This window comes from Hyaena hyaena, unplaced genomic scaffold, assembly GCF_003009895.1.
Source record: "Hyaena hyaena isolate Hyena2069 unplaced genomic scaffold, ASM300989v1 scaffold_1104, whole genome shotgun sequence".
NCBI lineage: Eukaryota > Metazoa > Chordata > Mammalia > Carnivora > Hyaenidae > Hyaena > Hyaena hyaena.
In genome coordinates this window covers 337727-355650 of record NW_024081738.1, presented here as the reverse complement: position 1 = coordinate 355650, position 17924 = coordinate 337727, and the positions used below count along the sequence as shown (strand labels likewise).

The 17924-nt window shown below is 45.6% G+C and overlaps 1 protein-coding gene across 1 annotated transcript; it reads left to right on the top strand.

The window, feature by feature from the left end:
• The first annotated feature begins 1219 nt into the window (after positions 1-1219).
• RP1L1 (RP1 like 1) lies at positions 1220-16060 on the top strand. The gene is made up of 3 exons (XM_039222334.1): positions 1220-1828; positions 9151-9292; positions 10896-16060. Exons 1-3 carry the CDS (start codon positions 1220-1222, stop codon positions 16058-16060), a joined length of 5916 nt encoding a protein of 1971 aa, XP_039078265.1.
• The last annotated feature ends 1864 nt before the right edge of the window (positions 16061-17924 follow it).

Below are 17924 nucleotides of genomic sequence, written 5' to 3'. Positions count from 1 at the left end.
AGCCTGATGGGAGTGGAGAATTCCTGCAGGAAAGAAATGGGAGCTGAGGCTCGAGGGGCAGCCAGAAGCAAGCCTGAGAGACCCTTTAATTGTGGGGGTAAAGAGCACAAGCTTCTTCTGCAGACACTGGGGAATCATTTGAAGGATTTGGAGCACAGGAAATGTCTAGGTAAAAACTACGTTTCAGGACAACTTGACCGAAAGGTGCACAGAACACAGCACAGTGATCTAGGCAGGGAGAACTTGTGGGAGTCTTTTCCCAAAGGTCCTAGGCAAGACAATGGGGTTTCCCTGACGTGGGAATAGAAATGAACAGTTAGACGAATGGGCTTGATCCTATTAAGGCTGGGCTGTCATTAATCTTCCATGTTGATGGTATTGGGCTGGTGTACTCTCCCATAGGGTTTATTATACATCTTCCAAAGACTTTAGAGGGATGCAAGGAGGGGGGACATTCTTTTTACATTAATGCAAACATTACAATATAATAAATAACATTATAATAAAGAAAAGATATGGTGGCATCCACTCTGGTTTACAAGTCTCCTTGTCTACACTCCCATCTCGGAGTGGTTTGCGACCAAAGGATTCTGCTCACCTGGCACCTTGAAGATGTGAATCTGTATTGCTGGGAGTCCTCCAGGGTTACACACAAGATCTTGCACTGAGAGAGTAGGAAAGGTACCCAGGTGTCCTGACTCCCTGTCCCATGTTCTGTTGCCTGTGTTATAAGGTCTTCTCTTTATTTACTCCTTTCTTTAGGAGACAACCTCTACAGTGTTAAAGGAGTTCAAGGGTGTAGAAGAGAGTAAGAGAAACCACAAGAGGAAGGAAAGGAATAAGGATTTATTGATGCTTGCTCCATGCCAGGTGGTCTCTATGGGTAAACTCAGTTAATCATTATAGTCATTATGCAGAGTGAACATGGTTGCATGTTACAGGTGAGATGCACCAAGACACAGATTATGTCATTAACCTCCTGGGTAATAAGTGGGGAGTTGTGATTTGAATTCATATTTTTCTGATGCCTAACCTTTGTCCTTCCTTCTGTTCCAGTCAAAACAGATTAACCAGCATCTATGTAGCCAAGTGGAACAAATTTGGGATAGTCAGGAGGCACCTCTGTAACAAAGAAGAGAGAGGAAATGTAAACTCTCTCCAGTTGCTCTCTGACTCTCCTCTTCCTTTGATCTCTTTCAGCTGCCTGGAACTCCACGCCATGAACAGCACCCTGAAAGATGCCCAGGCCCCGAGCCACCGGGAGTGCCTCCTGCCCTCAGTGGCCCGGACTCCCTCTTTCACCCAGATCACTCCAGCCAAGAAGATAACCTTCCTCAAGCGAGGGGATCCCCGGTTTGCTGGGGTTCGCTTGGCTGTTGACCAGCGTGCTTTTAAGAGCTTTGGTGCTCTGATGGATGAGCTCTCTCAGCGCATGCCTCTCTCCTTTGGAGTGCGCTCTGTCACTACACCCCGGGGCCTGCATGGCCTCAGTGCCCTGGAACAGCTGGAAGATGGTGGCTGCTACCTCTGCTCTGATAAGAAGCCCCCCAAAACACCAGGTGGGCCAGGCTGGACACAAGGGAGAAACTCATCTGCTCAGCGGTCAAGGGATTTTGAAAGCCGGAGTGAGGCACCAGGAACATCTTCTTCCTGCAAGGGTTCTAAGGCCCCAAGGAGGATAATGCTGGTTAAGAATGGAGACCCTAGATTCCAGCAGATGGTGGTTCTCAGTCACAGAAATACAAGGAACCTGACGGCCTTTCTCAGCAAAGCCTCAGATCTTCTGCACTTTCCTGTGAAACAGGTGTATACAACCAATGGGGAAAAGGTAGGCTGTCTGGGTATGATATTTCCTTTAAAAAGTTCTCTAGCCTTCAGATCAAAATACTTTGATGGAATAAGGGGGTTATTCCTTAAAATGGAGCACAGATTGCCCTGCTACTAATTAAAGGTGAATAGAGACATTCAGTCAGTTAAACAGCGATTATTATTCATATTCTGGCTACCATTTAGTTAGCACTTAGTAAGTGCCAGACACCAGGCCTTGCATACTTTTATTATTTCCTCATCCAATCCTTCTGTTATCCAATCCCACCTATTCCAATAAGAGTTCAGTGCAGAACATGAAAACTTCTCAAAGTACCTTTAGCAGAACCCTATCTAATACAGGCCATCAGGGGATTTCCAAATCTTTGAATAGTTGGAGGCATGAGCTCTAAGCTGGGTCTACAGGAATAGCTCTCAGTGGTCTGCAGGAAGCTGTAAGGTATTCTGCTTGAAGCTACTGTGATTATTGAATTCAAGAGTACATCTCTGCAGTGGCATCCAGGCTTATGCAGCTGGGATCAGGAAACTGCCACAGCTGCATGTGGACACTCTTGACACGCAGGAATACTGGGGTGCTGAGTCTAGCCACTGTTGCCTGGGCTGCTGTGGCTTCCTGATACCCACACATTTGCTTCACAGTGACAACAACAAGAATCAAGAAGAAATGGTGTCTGCCTCACTTGCTTTCCTAGACTTGATCAAATGCATCTAATTGGTGGAGAACCCAATTTGCATACAACCCTAACTGTAAAGAAGGCTAGTGAATGTAATTTTTGCCTTTCCAGCCTCTGCAGAACATAAATGTGCACTGTAGGTGGGCAGGATGAGGGATGGAAATGGATTGCTCTAATCCACAGTCTCCCCATATCAATCCTATCACCTTTTGACACTGTATATACTACTCTACCACTACTTAAATTCATAAGCAACAGCTACAGCAGCATATTCTCACCTAAGAATGCAGCTGTCTTTCCTACAATCAGAACATATGCACCTCCGCCCCCCCACTCCGAGTCACATCAGAGTCACATCAGAACTGTACCATCTAGGAACTTGAGGGTGTTATGCTGAGTGAAATATGTCAGGCAGAGAAGGACAGATATTATATGTTTGCACGTATGGGTGGATTAGGAGGAACTTAAAGGAAGACCGTGAGGGAGAAGAAGGGGGGAAATAGTGGGGGAGAGGAAGGGAGGCAAACCATGAGAGACTTGAATGCTGAGAACAAACTGAGGGCTGATGGGGGTGGGAAAGAGGGGAAGAGGGGTGATGGGCATGGAGGAGGGCACTTGTGGGGATGAGCACCGGGTGTTATATGGAAACCAACTTGACAATAAACTATTTAAGAAAAAAAAGAACCACTTAGTTATCAAATGACTAAAGTCACAGAATTTTCAGGAAAGAAGATTGACTCAGTGTAACCACATGTGATGAAGTGACTATAATTTATGAAATTAAAAAAATATATTGATATAAGAATAAACTATTTCTTTCAAATTCTTAGTAACATATTTTCATCTCATATATTTTCAATTATTAAAAGCATAGCAGAATAGCTCACATTATACCATTATTACCTAGTATCAGAGATTAGTGAGATTTCTTGTTGAGAGAGTAAATAAAAGACAAGATTGTTTTTATTGCACATAAATAATAAGATGTTAGCAAGTGTCATTAGAATAGAATAAATAGTGGCATTAGAATAAAAATGAATATAATTTCTAAGGTACCAAAATCTTGCTTAATGGTGTCAAAAACATATTAACAGGTCAGACAAAAAGCTAATAAAAACACATTTAAAGAAGAGAGCTGAAACACTGGGGCAATGTTCTTTCCTTCCTGTATATATTCTGTCAATAAATTCTTAAAGATACAGATAAAAAGAACTGTACCATCCATCCTCTGGGCACAATCCCCCTTTGTAGCCTCTGTCTTAAGATTTAACTATCAAGTCCACAACCACCAAAATACCTTGTATAAAGTGTCAGACACAGGCAAAGGCAAAACAGAAAATTGGTTCACACCTAGCAGAGCTGTGAAGAAGACTAGGTCATCTACTACAAGACCATTGATGGTATTAGGTTTCATTCTACTGTCCATTTTGTGTTCCCTCTGCCAGCACCTCAGCTGAATGTGGTTATGGATGTGGTAGAGTGACTGAACTATTTCTACCATATAAATTATGGTGCATTTACTATGTGCTGGCATGTGTTAGATCATTCCTGTGGACTTTGAGCCCTCAGAGGAACTTCATAAGCTACTGTGTTAACTTTTACCACTGAATATGGCAGCCACAGAAAACACCCAAGGGATTCTCTGGGCAATAGACAACTTTTCCCCTGACCCCATTGCATAACAGCAGCCTTATTTTCCCTTGATAATCAGAATCAATCATCCCACTCAACACAGAAACACCTTTGTTGTCTTTTGGTTCATTGTTGAAAGGATCACCATATGGCCAGGTAAGGGATCCTTTCAACTTTCAACTTCACTGTCTCAACTTTCAACTTCACTGACCCACTGTTGTGTTGTATCTCCGGGTAGGAACAATTTCCCTTAGATTCAGAGACTTCCAAACTAGCAGAGCCTGAAGTTGTTGGAATGGGAAACAAAATGTTTTCAGCTAGGTGATAGGGGCAACAATGAGAGGAACTGCTCCCATTCCCACCCCTTAATTCCCAGGTATCTGTTGTCTATGGAGAAACAGTACTATACTATAAATTGGTTGTCAGCCCAGAGTACATATCACATCCTACAAGACAATGCCCCAACATCATAAAGTGATGCCTTTCCATTGGTACCCAAACGGAGCCTCCCGTAGAATGATCCACTGTCATAAGTTATAGCTACTTTGGGGCAATGGTGTCTATGTCTACGCAGTGAATTGAATGTGTGTTAGTGAATTGGCTCACTTCTTTTGCTATAAAATCAGTTCTTTGGCTAGAAGTAATATTCATGGATTATGGCAATGATGAGTAAGGTATTCACTAAGTCTTACTAGAAAAAGGGTGTTGACAAGGACGAAAACATATCCAAAATTAGTGTCTGTTCCAGTGAGTACGCATTCCATCATCGGGGGTGTGTGTGGATTCAATGTCATTATCTTCCCAAGAGATGGATGGCTGAATACCTCAAGGTATGCTGCAAATTGCAAGTATTTTGGCATAAGTTTAGCATGGATCTCTGCTCTTGGCAGATTGGAGCCTCAGCAGAGTTGGCAGTCAGATCCAAATGAATAAGGCAGTTTATGTTTCTAGTTCATGCTTACTTTGCCACTTTGTTCGAGCCAACTGAGCACAACTTGGGGTGGTTAGAGGAAGATAATGACTAACATCCAGTGTACAGGTCATCTGTTCACATGATTATAAACTTCTGATGAGCATTCAATAGGACACAAATGTTCTTACTCTCTGGGGCCGGTACGAGAGACCTATTCACAGATTCTTTTCCACAGTTCCTTGCCACCAGCTCTCCAGTCTTGCTCCTTCCAAGTCCCTGATTTTTGGATTGAACTGCTAACTACTGTCCATAAATTTCCATAGAACCTTCCATTGCTCCTTCCATAAAAAGTAGCCAATCAAACATTGTTTCTTGTATTTTCCTTCTCCACTGCCCTTAATGCCTCCCTAAGTGAGTCTATAATGCTGCAGCAGTCAACTTTTACTTGTGTCAGCATATCCTGTGAAACCATCTGAAACCCAGAATCAAATATTTTCATCTTCAGCTAACTCATCATAGGGAACTTCCACAGGAAGCTGTAGGTGTATGGGGAGGAGACATGGCAATGCAGCAGAAGCAAGTGAACTGGGAGTGTGGCTCGTGCAATTTATATATGCCTTCAGTTCAAACATCTGAAGCCTGATCTTGTACACATCACCACCATCTGCTTATGGAGTGCTGCTTTGACATCCTGCTTTGTGGCTTGATGGATCGTACAAAAACTATTTCAGTTGTATTTCAACAACTAGCAGAATCAGTTTCTGCATCTGATGTTTGACTATAAGAGAAAAATACTCTTTTACAGTAGTAGTAGAAGCACCCAGTTTCTCTGGGCATCCCTGAACTGAGAATTTAGACCTTAAGCTTGCCATTTTCTTTAAGTCAGAAAAGCTAGCCTATTCCATAATCTGTTTTGCTCTCATAATCAAGGCAGCCAGGAATAGTCAAAGTCCTGCTCTCAGTAAACACTGCATTTTATCATCAGAGGTGATCATTCAAGAATCTGTTTTATCACTTTGTGCCATAGGCCACCAGTGCCCATTGTAACGAGATTATCACTGCCTTTAAACCCAATCAGGTCAGATAATCAGATAACTAATCCTAGATTCCCATTCTTGAGGGTCTATTGCATGTAACGACTGCTGATACCATACGTAGAATCAGCTCTGATTCAGTACAGGAAACAGAAACCTCTGTAGGTATCACAAACATGAAGAAAATATACACAGAGAGTTTTGTATTTATTTATTTATTTATTTATTTATTTATTTATTTTAATAGTTTATTGTCAAGTTGGTTTCCATATAACACCCAGTGCTCATCCCCACAAGTGCCCTCCTCCATGCCCATCACCCCCTTCCCTTCCCCGTACCCCATCTGCCCTCAGTTTGTTCTCGGCATTCAAGAGTCTCTCATGGTTTGCCGCCCCCCCTCTCCCCCACTGTTTTTCCTCTTCTTCTCCCCCATGGTCCTCCTTTAAGTTCCTCCTAATCCTCCTATACATGCAAACATATGGTATCTGTCCTTCTCTGCCTTACTTATTTCGCTCAGCATAACACCCTCAAGGTCCATCCAGGTTGCTCCACATGGCCAGATTTCATTCTTTCTCACATGTACCCCAATGTTTATAGCAGCACTCTCAACAATAGCCAAAACATGGAAAGAGCCTAAGTGTCCATCAACTGACGAATGGATCAAGAGGATGTGGTTTATCTATACAGTGGAATATTACATGGCAATGAGAGTTTTGTATTTAAAGATTGAGAAGTTGGAGGAACATAAATTTGATTTCCAGAACTAGTTCCGAGAACATTATTGACTTACCTGGGTAGATACCTCTAACACAATCAAGTAAGTGGGTTTTTGGGAGGCTGTCACTAGAATAATTGAGTTCAGTATAAGTCCACCATTGCTGTGGTCCAGAATCAGGCAGGTTATATGCCACTACTGTTTACTGGCATCCAGAAAGCTGGTGACTGGGTACTGGAACAATGAGTGTGACTTTTGCCATCTTGGCTGCACAATCTTCTTTGTACTTTTGACTATTTTTCTTGTGACAACATTCAAAAGCAAAAGAAAGATGGCCTCTGCTTCACTGTCATTTTCCATACCTTGGACAAGTGCATCTAATTGTTGGAAACTATTTCATGGTTAGAATTATAGCTGCAAAGGAGTCCAGGAAATGTGTGTAGAGCTTTATATGCTGTACAGTACTGGAAATTATATCAAAAAGAGTAAAATAAAGGTTGACTAATTTAGGACATGACATCTACCACACAAATTCATGAGGAGGTTAATGTCATTATTTTCTTTTCTTTGGTAAGAAAACTAAGGCACAAAGGCTCAGTAATTTGCTCATGGTTGCATGGGTGACAAATGATAGAGTGAGCATTAATGATTTTGGAGTCATCATGCAAGAAAAATTTAAATTATGGCACATTGCTATGTACTAGCATGTACTACATGCAGAGTACACAGAGAAATAAGTCTAGGTCCCTATCTTCAACTAGCTACAGTTCAGTGGGAAGGAGAGGGAGACAGCAGGTACAAATGTAAGTTAGTTGGAGAAAAAAATAATGTAATTTCATATAGATTTACTGAAGAACTATTCTGTTAACAAAAGGGTCTCATTGCTCCCTAGCATAGGCTGGGTCATAACTATCATTTTTCAGGTCCTCAACTGGACGAACACTCTCAATAACTCTCTTTTTGTGTGTGTGGATCCTAATCCTCAACTCTTTCCAGAATGAGAGCATTATTTGGCCCTCAATTTTTTTCCCCTTGGAAAAGTTTGATTTCCTAGAAGCATGACTACATCTATAAATAGATAGACTTGGACCATATTTGTATGTATTTTTGTGATGAACTAGAGCTCTAAGTCAACCAAGAAATGTACCTAGTAGTTTGAAACAAACTTCTAATTAAGTAGGTTGAAAGATCTGGTGTACAGTTAATTTAATGTTAGTTGTAGAGAGAGGATGCAAGAGGTCTTTTTTTTTCATTTCATTTCCTTGTTAATGAACATACCCTTCTAATTTGAGAAAATAGAAAAGAATAGATACAGCCCTTTGAAGATGAAACTAATTCTGCCAATTACAATATAATGTCATAAATAGTGCAAATTCTCACATATGCAGGAGCCTCAGGCCCACATGAGATTTTTCTAAAAGCAGAGACCTGTTTCCTGGAATGCAATTTTGCCTGCTAGGCTCCCAGCCCAGGATGCCCTGGGATGGGTGGGAAAGGTTGACACAAACCTCTGGGCAGGAGCCTAGGGAACCACAGGAGGAGCCTGAAAGGGAATGACTACCTGTAGAGAGAACACCCTTGCCCTTCTCCACTCCAGAAGAGTTGAAAGTAGAAGGAATGGGCTCAAGATTACACTGGAAAGCACAGATTAGACCCAGGAGAAAACTCTTTGTGGGAAAAGAGTGAAGTAGTTAATCAATTTCCATAGGGAAGCTGGAGGACCTTCTATTCTGGTTGCTAAGGAAGAAAGAAAGAGAGAAAGAGAGAAAGAAGGAAGGAAGGAAGGAAGGAAGGAAGGAAGGAAGGAAGGAAGGAAGGAAGGAAAGAAGGAAAGAAGGAAAGAAAGAAAGAAGGAAAGAAGGAAAGAAGGAAAGAAGGAAGGAAGGAAGGAAGGAAGGAAGGAAGGAAGGAAGGAAGGAAAGAAAGAAAGAAAGAAAGAAAGAAAGAAAGAAAGAAAGAAAGAAAGAAAGAAAGAAAGAAAGAAAGAAAGAAAGAAAGAAAGAAAGGTATTCTGGAGGGTACAAGTGTGAGCAGGGAAGCAAGCCAAAGACTTCTTGAAAGTGTTTTCCACCAGAGGCATCCAGAATAACCCCTAAACCACAAGCCTCATACTATGTGGAAGGAGGGGTTTAGGTAGAGAGAAAGGTCATAATGGTAGGACCTCAGCCCCCAGATAGTTACGGAGGTATTATGACAAGTGGATAGAATCCTTCCCTTGAATCAGAATTCTGGGGTGAGATGTGCAAACATCAGGAAAAGGCCAGAGTGAGAGGATTCTTCCTCTGCCTATGTCTCCTTGGACAGAAGTTGGGTTTTGCAAACCAGGCTTTTTAACTCAACACTCTCCTTCTTCAGGTGGACTCTTGGAAGGATCTGCTGCACAGCCCCTCAGTGCTAGTATGTGCTGGTTATGAGTCTTTCAAACCTCTGGCAATGGAAGATGCCAGAAGATATGGGATTGAAACTTTATCTGGGCAGACTCCAAGAAACAAAACCGGTGAGTTAGTTTTGGAGTTTCCCCAATTTTATTTGCACTGGATAGTGGTTCAGTAGGACTGGACAGATATCCCTTCTACATAATTTTAAAACCTGTTTTTTGGCCCCAAGTTTTGGGTATCTCAGTTGTTTTGGGTCACTGTTGACTTTTCCTTTTTCTTACCACCATCAAACTTAATCAGGTTGAACATTTGACTGGCATATGAGAGAGAGGGATCTGGTAGTTAAAGAAAACTGGAATTAGGAGATCTTGAACTCTAAGTTTCTAGGACCTAAAATAAGCTTTATTAAGGACCATGGTTGTCATGACATAGAGGCAATGGACCATGGGTATGTGGCATTTGCATCTTTCAAGAGTCATGACTTCTTTAGACAATAGTGGAAAATAAATGGACTAAAAATAACCATGGTAACCATTAATCATGCATCCATTCATCAATATATACATATAACTTTATAATCAATTATACATACAACTTTATATCCCTCCAAAAGTTTACTATGTACCAGAGTCTAGGCGTTGTTATTTAAAAAAACACATTAGTTTAAAAGTAGAATTAAAAACTGCAGATTGAAATTTCAGCAATATTATTGGAGTGGAAATGGGCAAATTTGGTGAATAAACAAAATAATATCCTTTGTGAAAATCTGTTAAGAAATAACAATAATGGTTTTGGTGATTGCTGCATGCCAGGTGCTAAAGGTACAAAGACCTATTAACCACAGATCCTCCTTAGGAGGACCTCTCAGTCTCATTAGGTGCTTACGGAAGAGGAGAGCTTGGAAAAACCGTCTGTCTAGATGGACTCAAGTGGGGGGATCTATTCTTTTGTTGGCCATTGGCTCAGCCCCCACTAACCTTTTCCTTTTGCCACGTATTAGTTCAAAAGATGAAATGAGAAAGTACTAAGGGCTTTATTCTTTCTTGGGATCACTTCTTTCTTCTCTCAGTGGCTCCCTTTCTTTCTCTTTCATGGTTAGGGTGCAGGCTTGACTATCAGGATTTGCTATTGTGGGCCCAGGTCCTTTCTTGCAATCATTTATCAACCCCAAATCTTGATGAGTGTTGGGATGATAAATCACCCCTAATAATTGCAAAGCATTTTACAGTTTACAGTCAAACACCTATGCAGCAGCTTATTGATTTTGCTTCCTGTGCCAGGGGTGGGCATGAGCAGGGCCAGGAATTAGTTCTGGGCACTGCTGCTCTGCCTGCCAATGCTGCTATCTATCAAGAACCTATTTTGTGCTAGAAAGTCTCCAGAAAGTTCTATATGCACTGCCTTGCATCATCAAAACAAACCTATCATTATTCTTATTTTACCACTCAGTAAAGAGGCTTTGCCAAAAACTACACAGTGAAGAAGTGTCAGAGTTGAGATCTAATTCAGACTTCAATAGCATCTCAATAGGCTTTGGTGGTTCACAAACTGAAGACTAGATATTCATTCTAAAGTGGCTTCTGCCCTTACTTTGTGGTTTGGGAGGTGGTAGGGGTGTTGAGGTGATGAAATGCTCATGACCAGGCTTTATTCTCCTACTCTGAAGCTCCCCCTAGTAGCTCACTGTCTTTCCTCTTTTCTCTTGCTTTCATTGTGTGCCAGGAAGCTGGGGGCCAAAGGCCAAGCAGAGTGTGATCCATTCAAGGTCCAGGTCGGGCAGTCGGCCACGGCGGTTTTCTTTGCTGTCAGAGAGGTCTGGTCTCAGCAACCCTCCAGCATCCCTGCATCATGCCAAGATGGGCCCTTCTCCTGACAGACACCCTCAGGACACACCTGCCCAGCTTGGCCCATTGGTGGCCAGTGATGATGTTGAGAAAAAGGTCCGCATGAATGAGGATGGCAGCCTGTCTGTAGAGATGAAAGTCCGCTTCCACCTACTTGGCGAGGATGCACTCCTATGGTCCAGGAGGGTGGGGAGGGCCAGTGTCCTCACGGCAGCCAGTGGGGAGGTCCCTGTTCTGGGGGAGGTGGATTCCATCCACTGTGTGTGCAAGAGCCACCCTGGGGGCTCCTCAGAGCCTAGGACACAGGGACTGGGGCCCTGTGAAGCAGGATGTGAGAAAGCACTTGCACGAGGCCAGTGGCAGCCAGGGTCTAGTTATGAGATCTGGATGAACCCCTTGTACTCTGCTCAGGAAGAGGGGATGGCATCTCAGAGGAGATCCAGGCTGACCCAACACTCCCATTCCAAGAGGCCTTGGAGCCAACGGGTCACCAGAAGGAAAATGAGCAGCAAGGACAGTGTCAGCCCTGACTCTAGTGACAAACCCCTCAAAGACTCTGAGCCAAACTCCTCCTGCTGCTCCAGGTCTCTGGAGGGCAGCGTGGGCAGCTGCGACCTACATGTGGCCTCTGGGGCTGACTTCCAGAGAAGTGCAGGGCGGGAAGCTGGTGGCACATCCAGGACTAGGAAAGGCCCAGGTCCACAGGGAACAGGGCAGAGCAGGGAGTGCCATAGTTGCCGGAAGCCCCTGAGCCGAGGCACAGCAGATGCTCCTTGTGAGTCCTCAGGGAGTGCTGGGTCTCATGAGGAGTCCAGTGAAAGGGGTGAGATGCATCAGGGCTGCTTCAGAAAGACAAGGGTAGTGACTGCTTCCCAGCCAGAGACCACTCAGAGGGAAGGCCCCAATCTTCTCATGGTGAGTCCCTTATCTTTGAGGAACAAGGACTCACAGGCAGAGGAGAGTAGACAGGGTTCCAGGCACTCCCAGGCTAAGGGTATGTCTGGGATGAGACCACCACTGGTTTCAAATCATTCTGGCTCTGGGGATACTGCAGAAAGCTGTTCTCTGCCTTCTGCCTGTGCCTCAGTCCCAGGCAGGAGAAGAAAGCAGAAGGGCCAAGCCAGGGCTGTGTCCTCGCTCAGCATTTCCAGCCATAGCCGAGGGTCCTGGATAGGCCACCTCAGGCAGTGCCCCAACAGAAGGGATATCCACTGCCCACTTGACTCAGTTGTGCCCAGGGAAGTGCCAAGACCTCCTAGAGGAGGCAGGGCCTACCCAGATGGCCCAGCACCACACCTTTCTGGAAGCTCACCTAGTACCAGGAACCAGGCCTCCCAAGATGCAGGGCTGCCCTCCTCTGCCTCTCTTCATTCCCAGGATGCACAGGGGGTTAGCAGTGCTCTCATGACCCCTGTGAGCAATTCTGACTGTGCTTCCAATTTCTATCCTCCATACTCTCCCTCTGCTGAGACTGAAGGTCACTCCGAGTTCAGGGCATGTTCACCAGCTCTCTCACTTTCCAACACATCAGACCCTTTGAGCAACCCAGATGATGGCCTGGACAAAAAGGCAAGGGGGGGCCTTCCCAAGCCTTCCTGTACTTTAGTTTCTCCAGCTGGAAAGCCTGAGGGAGGGATGCTAGGAGCCCACCAAGGCTGCTGCTGCTCACCAATCAGCACATCCCTGTTCCACGGGATCCCCGATAAGAAGACTCAGACCCTGCAGACCTCCCAACCATCAGGCAGCCAGGGCCCTTTCTCTAAGGTCTCCTTGGTATGCAGCAGGTACTGTCTCACTCCCCCAAGGACATGGCCTTTTGTCAAGAAATACCCTTCGGGTAGCAGTGGCCCTGGTGCTGACTGGGGGCCAAGTGGTGGAAAGCTGGGGGAGGAAAAGCCTGATGCATGGCACCCACGGCCCCCAGGCTCTCAGTCAGGGGCCATGCGGAAAGCAGTCAAAGCCTCGAGAAGGAGCAGCTCCAGCTGTGGTCCCAGGACTGGGAAAATGTTCCAGGGAAAGGCTGCTGGTGGAGGGGAAAGCCTGGAGGAGCAAGAGCAAGATGGCAGGATGGCCCTGGGTGCCCTGCCCAGAACTTCACCAGATGCTGTGGTCCGTGAATGGCTGAGTAACATCCCAGAGGAGCCCATACCTATGAAATGTGAGATGGTGGATGAGAGTACAGTTGTGGTGGGAGACATGCCAGAAGGCCCCCAGGAGGATCCTGCTGACAAACATCTCCTGGAAGGTCTAGGGGAGCCAGTTCTGACCAGACAACTGTCCCATGAAGGGGCTACCAGTAAGAAAGCAGAATCAGAAGGACCTCTCCCAGTGACTGGTGATGCTCATCCCAAGTCAGGAGAGGGTCTTCCTTGTAGCGGAGTTTCAGAAGCCCCCAGGGAGGCTGGATCAGGCAAAGGAATGGCTGTGGACTGTGGTGTTGGCCAGTGTGTGCTTCCTCACAAGGTCTCTGCCTCCATACAGATCATGAAGGCACTGATGGGCTCCAAGCAGGGCCGGCCCAGCAGTCTGCCTGAAGTGTCCAGTACAGTGGGTAGGAGGCTCAGCCACTCTGCCCGGGCCCTTATCACCTGTCTTGCTGGGCTCCACTTCTTTGATGAAGACCTTGGGTCTCCTACTGGCAAAGTGAGGTTCACAGACTCTTCTCGGTACCAGGAGCTCCTGAGCACTTTCCAGTCCCTGTGGCCAGGATGTGGCCTCAGACGAGGTAAGCTGGATTCAGGCCTCTGGGAGCTTGGCTGGTGCCAGGCTCTGCCAGGCCTCAGGTCCCATGTCATGACTGAGGACTTCACACCAACATCCTCATCTGGTGTGGATGTTGGCAGTGGCTCCGGAGGCTCAGGGGAAGGCAGCGGACCCTGTGCCATGGACAGCACCCTGGTCCCTGAGAGGATAGAGCTGCCCTTGAAAATCCCTTCCCAGAGGCCTGATTCTAGAACCTCCAAGAACCAAGAGGATCCAGAAAACCAACAGCCCAGCAGTTCTACAGCCTCTTCAAACTCCCAAGAAAAGGCTTATGCCACCAGGAAAGACAAGGCAGAAAGAAACAGTGGGGAGCAGGTGCTGGGCAATAACCTGGACCAAGTAGTTGAAAACACAATGCAAGAAGAAGAAGTACAACTAGAGAAAATTGAAGAAGAAAAAGAAATAGCAGAATTGCAAGGAGAGGGTGTCCAGGGATCTCCAGAAGAGGGAAGAGTCATGGGACAAGAACTGTCAGAGGCTGACTCTGATGATGGGGAAGGTGCACAGGAAGATAAGAGCATGCAGGAAGAGGAAGCAGGAGGAAACCCTGCCTCCACCACACTTTGCCCTCCAGGGGCAAGAGAGAAACCACCAGAGCCCACTAGGAGCCTTAGCAGGAGGGATCTGGATGCCAGTGAAAGTCAGAGTGGCCCCAACCATGAGCCTGGTTTGGAAAAGCCGTCCCAAACAGCTGAGATACGCCATGAGCAAACCCAGGCCAAGTTCTCCCAGGGGCCTGAGGAGAACAGCTCTTCTACAGCCTGCAGAGTGTCCCTGGACCCTGACCCCCTTTGGGTGTCCAGGTTGCTGAAGAGGATGGAGAAGGCCTTCATGGCCCACCTTGCCAGGGCCACAGCTGAGCTCCGAGCCCGCTGGAGCCTGCAGAGCAATGACCTCCTGGACCAAATGGTGGCAGAGTTGCAGCAGGATGTGGGCCAGCGGCTCCAGGTTAGCACTGAGAAAGAGGTCCGCAAGATCCGGAGCCGGGCAGGTGGGAGGACGCCAGGACAGGCGAGGGAAGCCCTCAGGTGGGAGATGTCCCTGCAGACAGAGCAGCGCAGGCGTCGCCTCCGGGGTCTGCGCAACCTCTCGGCCTTCTCCGAGCAGGCTCGAAGCCAGGAGCTCCTGTCCTTCCCTGTGGAGGATGTGCCAACCCTCCACAGAGCCCTGGGGACCTGGCTGGTTGGGGAAGCTGAGCGGGAGGAGTTTTGTCCCTGTGAGGCCTGCATGAAGAAGAAAATGATCCCTACATCCCCAAAAGACACAATGGGGGCACCCAGTGCACCCATCACAAAGGCCTTTGACTTGCAGCACATTCTGCAAAAGAAGAAAGGAAAGTGTGCTAATGGGGAGGCAGTAGAGGCAGTCCCAGAGAAGAGAGGGATGGAGCCGCTCCAGGGGGACCCCTCACGGACAGGGACTATTCAGGAGTCCAATGGAGGTCTGGAGTTAGGGTTAGGCCAGGACCCTGGGACAGAGGAGGGGGGTGAAGATGAGAGCAGCCAGACCTTTGGCAGGGATGGAGACCCCCAAGTGGGAGAGGAGGGTGAAGTTGCTCAGAATGGAGAAGGGATAACAGATCCCAAGCGAAGCAAAGTCCCCAAGGGAGCAGGCAGGGAGGAGCAAGGCTCTAGTGAGAAGGAAGAATACACAGAAAAAAGCTCTGGGGCTGAGGGCAGTTTGGAAGGTGAAGCCTCAGGAGGAGGTGACCAAAGTCCCGAGGGACAGAATGATAGTGCCATAACTACAGAGGGAGACAGGGAGCCAGAGTCGGGAAGAGGAGATCAAGGTGAGAAAGAAGGTGGCTCACAAGTTGTCTGGGGCCAGGGCCAACCAGGTGAAACTTCTGGAAACAGCAGCCCAGACCAAGAGGGGAAGCCAGCGCTGCTTCCTACCCCAGGTAGAGACACCCTCTGCCAAAGGTCAGGCTGGAAAGTACGCCTTGCTTCTTCCAGCACATTTTCTCTGGGAAACTGCTCTCAGCTCTCTCAGAAAGGCTCCGAAGAAAAGCCTTTGAATGGAGACATGAGGAGCATCGAAGATGAGTCCAAGGGAGTCCCCAGTCCAGAGAGAAAAGTTATAGGCATGTATCCAGAAAGCTCCACTTCTGAGCAAGAAGGGGCCCCCTTGGGCCCAAGGACTCCAGAGCAGGAAGTAGGTGAGACCTCTGGCCTAGAAGCTGAGAATGTAGTTGAAAGTCTCCCTTTCACAGAAATGAGGTTTAAAAACCTCACCATGGACAGGACAGATGGCTTTGGCCAAGATGACTTAGATTTTTAGGATCCAGCTGCAAGGTGGTCACAAGTCTATTTTTATTCGTATTTTGTCTATAAACCTGAACAACGGCTCGGTCCCTTGCAGATGTACAGAGGGAGAAAGACCAGGACTTGCCAAGGACACCATGTTGTCCCTGGGTTCTAAATTCTGGAGCTTCAAAGGTCCTGCTGGCCAATCCCGTGCATGGTGTGAAGGAGGCTTATCTCAGACCTGCCCTGTTACCCGAGGGCTGCTAGACCCTTCCATTTTCCCGTTTGAGCCCAAGAAGATGGACCTGACTGGAAATGTTCCAGGAGTGTTTTGTTTATGTGTTTGTTTTTCGCTCTCATTCTTTTGCCTATTGATCTCCAGTTATTTTTCTCCTTGGCCTCTCTTGGTGTTCACCTCATTTGACTTTGAGGTGCTTTTTTCTAATCTTGAATGTATTTGGTGACTCTGCAGATGTGAATACTTGGGAGAAACAGATAAATTCAGGGTCATTGGACAAAGTTTGTTCTCAGCCCAGAAGTCCAAGTGTATTTCCTTGATTCATATGTATATATATTCATGAATATATATATTGGTAATGGAAAAATACAGAAAACGCAAAAAGAGCAGGAAGAAAGAAAAGTAGTCACCCACAGTCCCATCACTCAGAGTTGACTCTTGTTAGCAGTTTGATATGACTCCTTCCGTTTTCTACCTAACCATTTGATAGTTGAGCTCATCATTATACGCTTCTTTTTTTTTTTTTGACTTAACAATATAAGAATTTCCTGTATTTATCTCAAAATCTTTATAAAACTATTCTTTTTTCATAAAACTACTTTTAATGGCTGAAAAATTTATTGTGCAAATATAAAATACATTACTTCATGGATCATCCATGGACCATTTAGATGCATTCCCTAGCATGAACGATTTATTTATTTATTTATTTTAAATGTTTTATTTATTTCTAGGAGAGAGAGAGACAGCGTGAACAGGGGAGGGTCAGAGAGAGAGGGAGTCACAGACTGAAACAGGCTCCAGGCTCCGAGCTGGCAGTCAGCACAGAGCCCGACGCGGGGCTCGAACCCACGAATCGCGAGATCATGACCTAAGCGAAAGTCGGACGCTTAACCGACTAAGCCACCCAGGCGCCCCTAGCATGAACCATTTAAATGCATTTCATGTTTTTTTTTTTTCAACATTTTCCCTCCTGAACTGTGAATGATTTCCCTAGAACAGATCCCCAGGCATGGAATTACTCAGCCAAAAATACCAGCTTTTTTGAGGCTTTGATATCTTGCTGCCAAATTGGTTCTCTAAAGGTTTGTACTAATTTACATCACCTGGCTCACCACTCACTCATCAATGTTTGGTATAGCCATTAAAAATGCTAATTGTTTTGCTAATTTTATGGGCAAAATTTGGTAGCTGACTTTAATGTGGTCCTATTTTTGATGTATTTGATTCCTAGTGAGATTAAAGAGTTTGCCATGTTTATTAAAAAGCTATTTGCATATAAATTTTATGTGTATGCCTTTTGCCCATTTTCAACTGAGGTCCTAGCTTTTTTTGGATAAATTGATTTGGATGTGCCCTTTATAATTTTTTAACATTCTATTTATCATTTTTGAGATTTAAAAAATGCCCTTTCTTTGCATCCTTCCACAGCAAGCCTAGAACTGGGCCCTGTCTGAGTGGGGAGCTGCCGGATGGTGCAGAATTTCTTGACTAGTGTTCCACTCATAAATACATGACCATTTTGTGTATTCAGAATTATTAAAATGGAACTGACCACTGTTGTTTAAATGTAAATATTAATGATAAAAGGTAAGGAAAAATAAAAATAAGTAAAAAAGGGAGCCTGGGTGGCTCAGTAGGTTGAGCATCCGACTCTTGA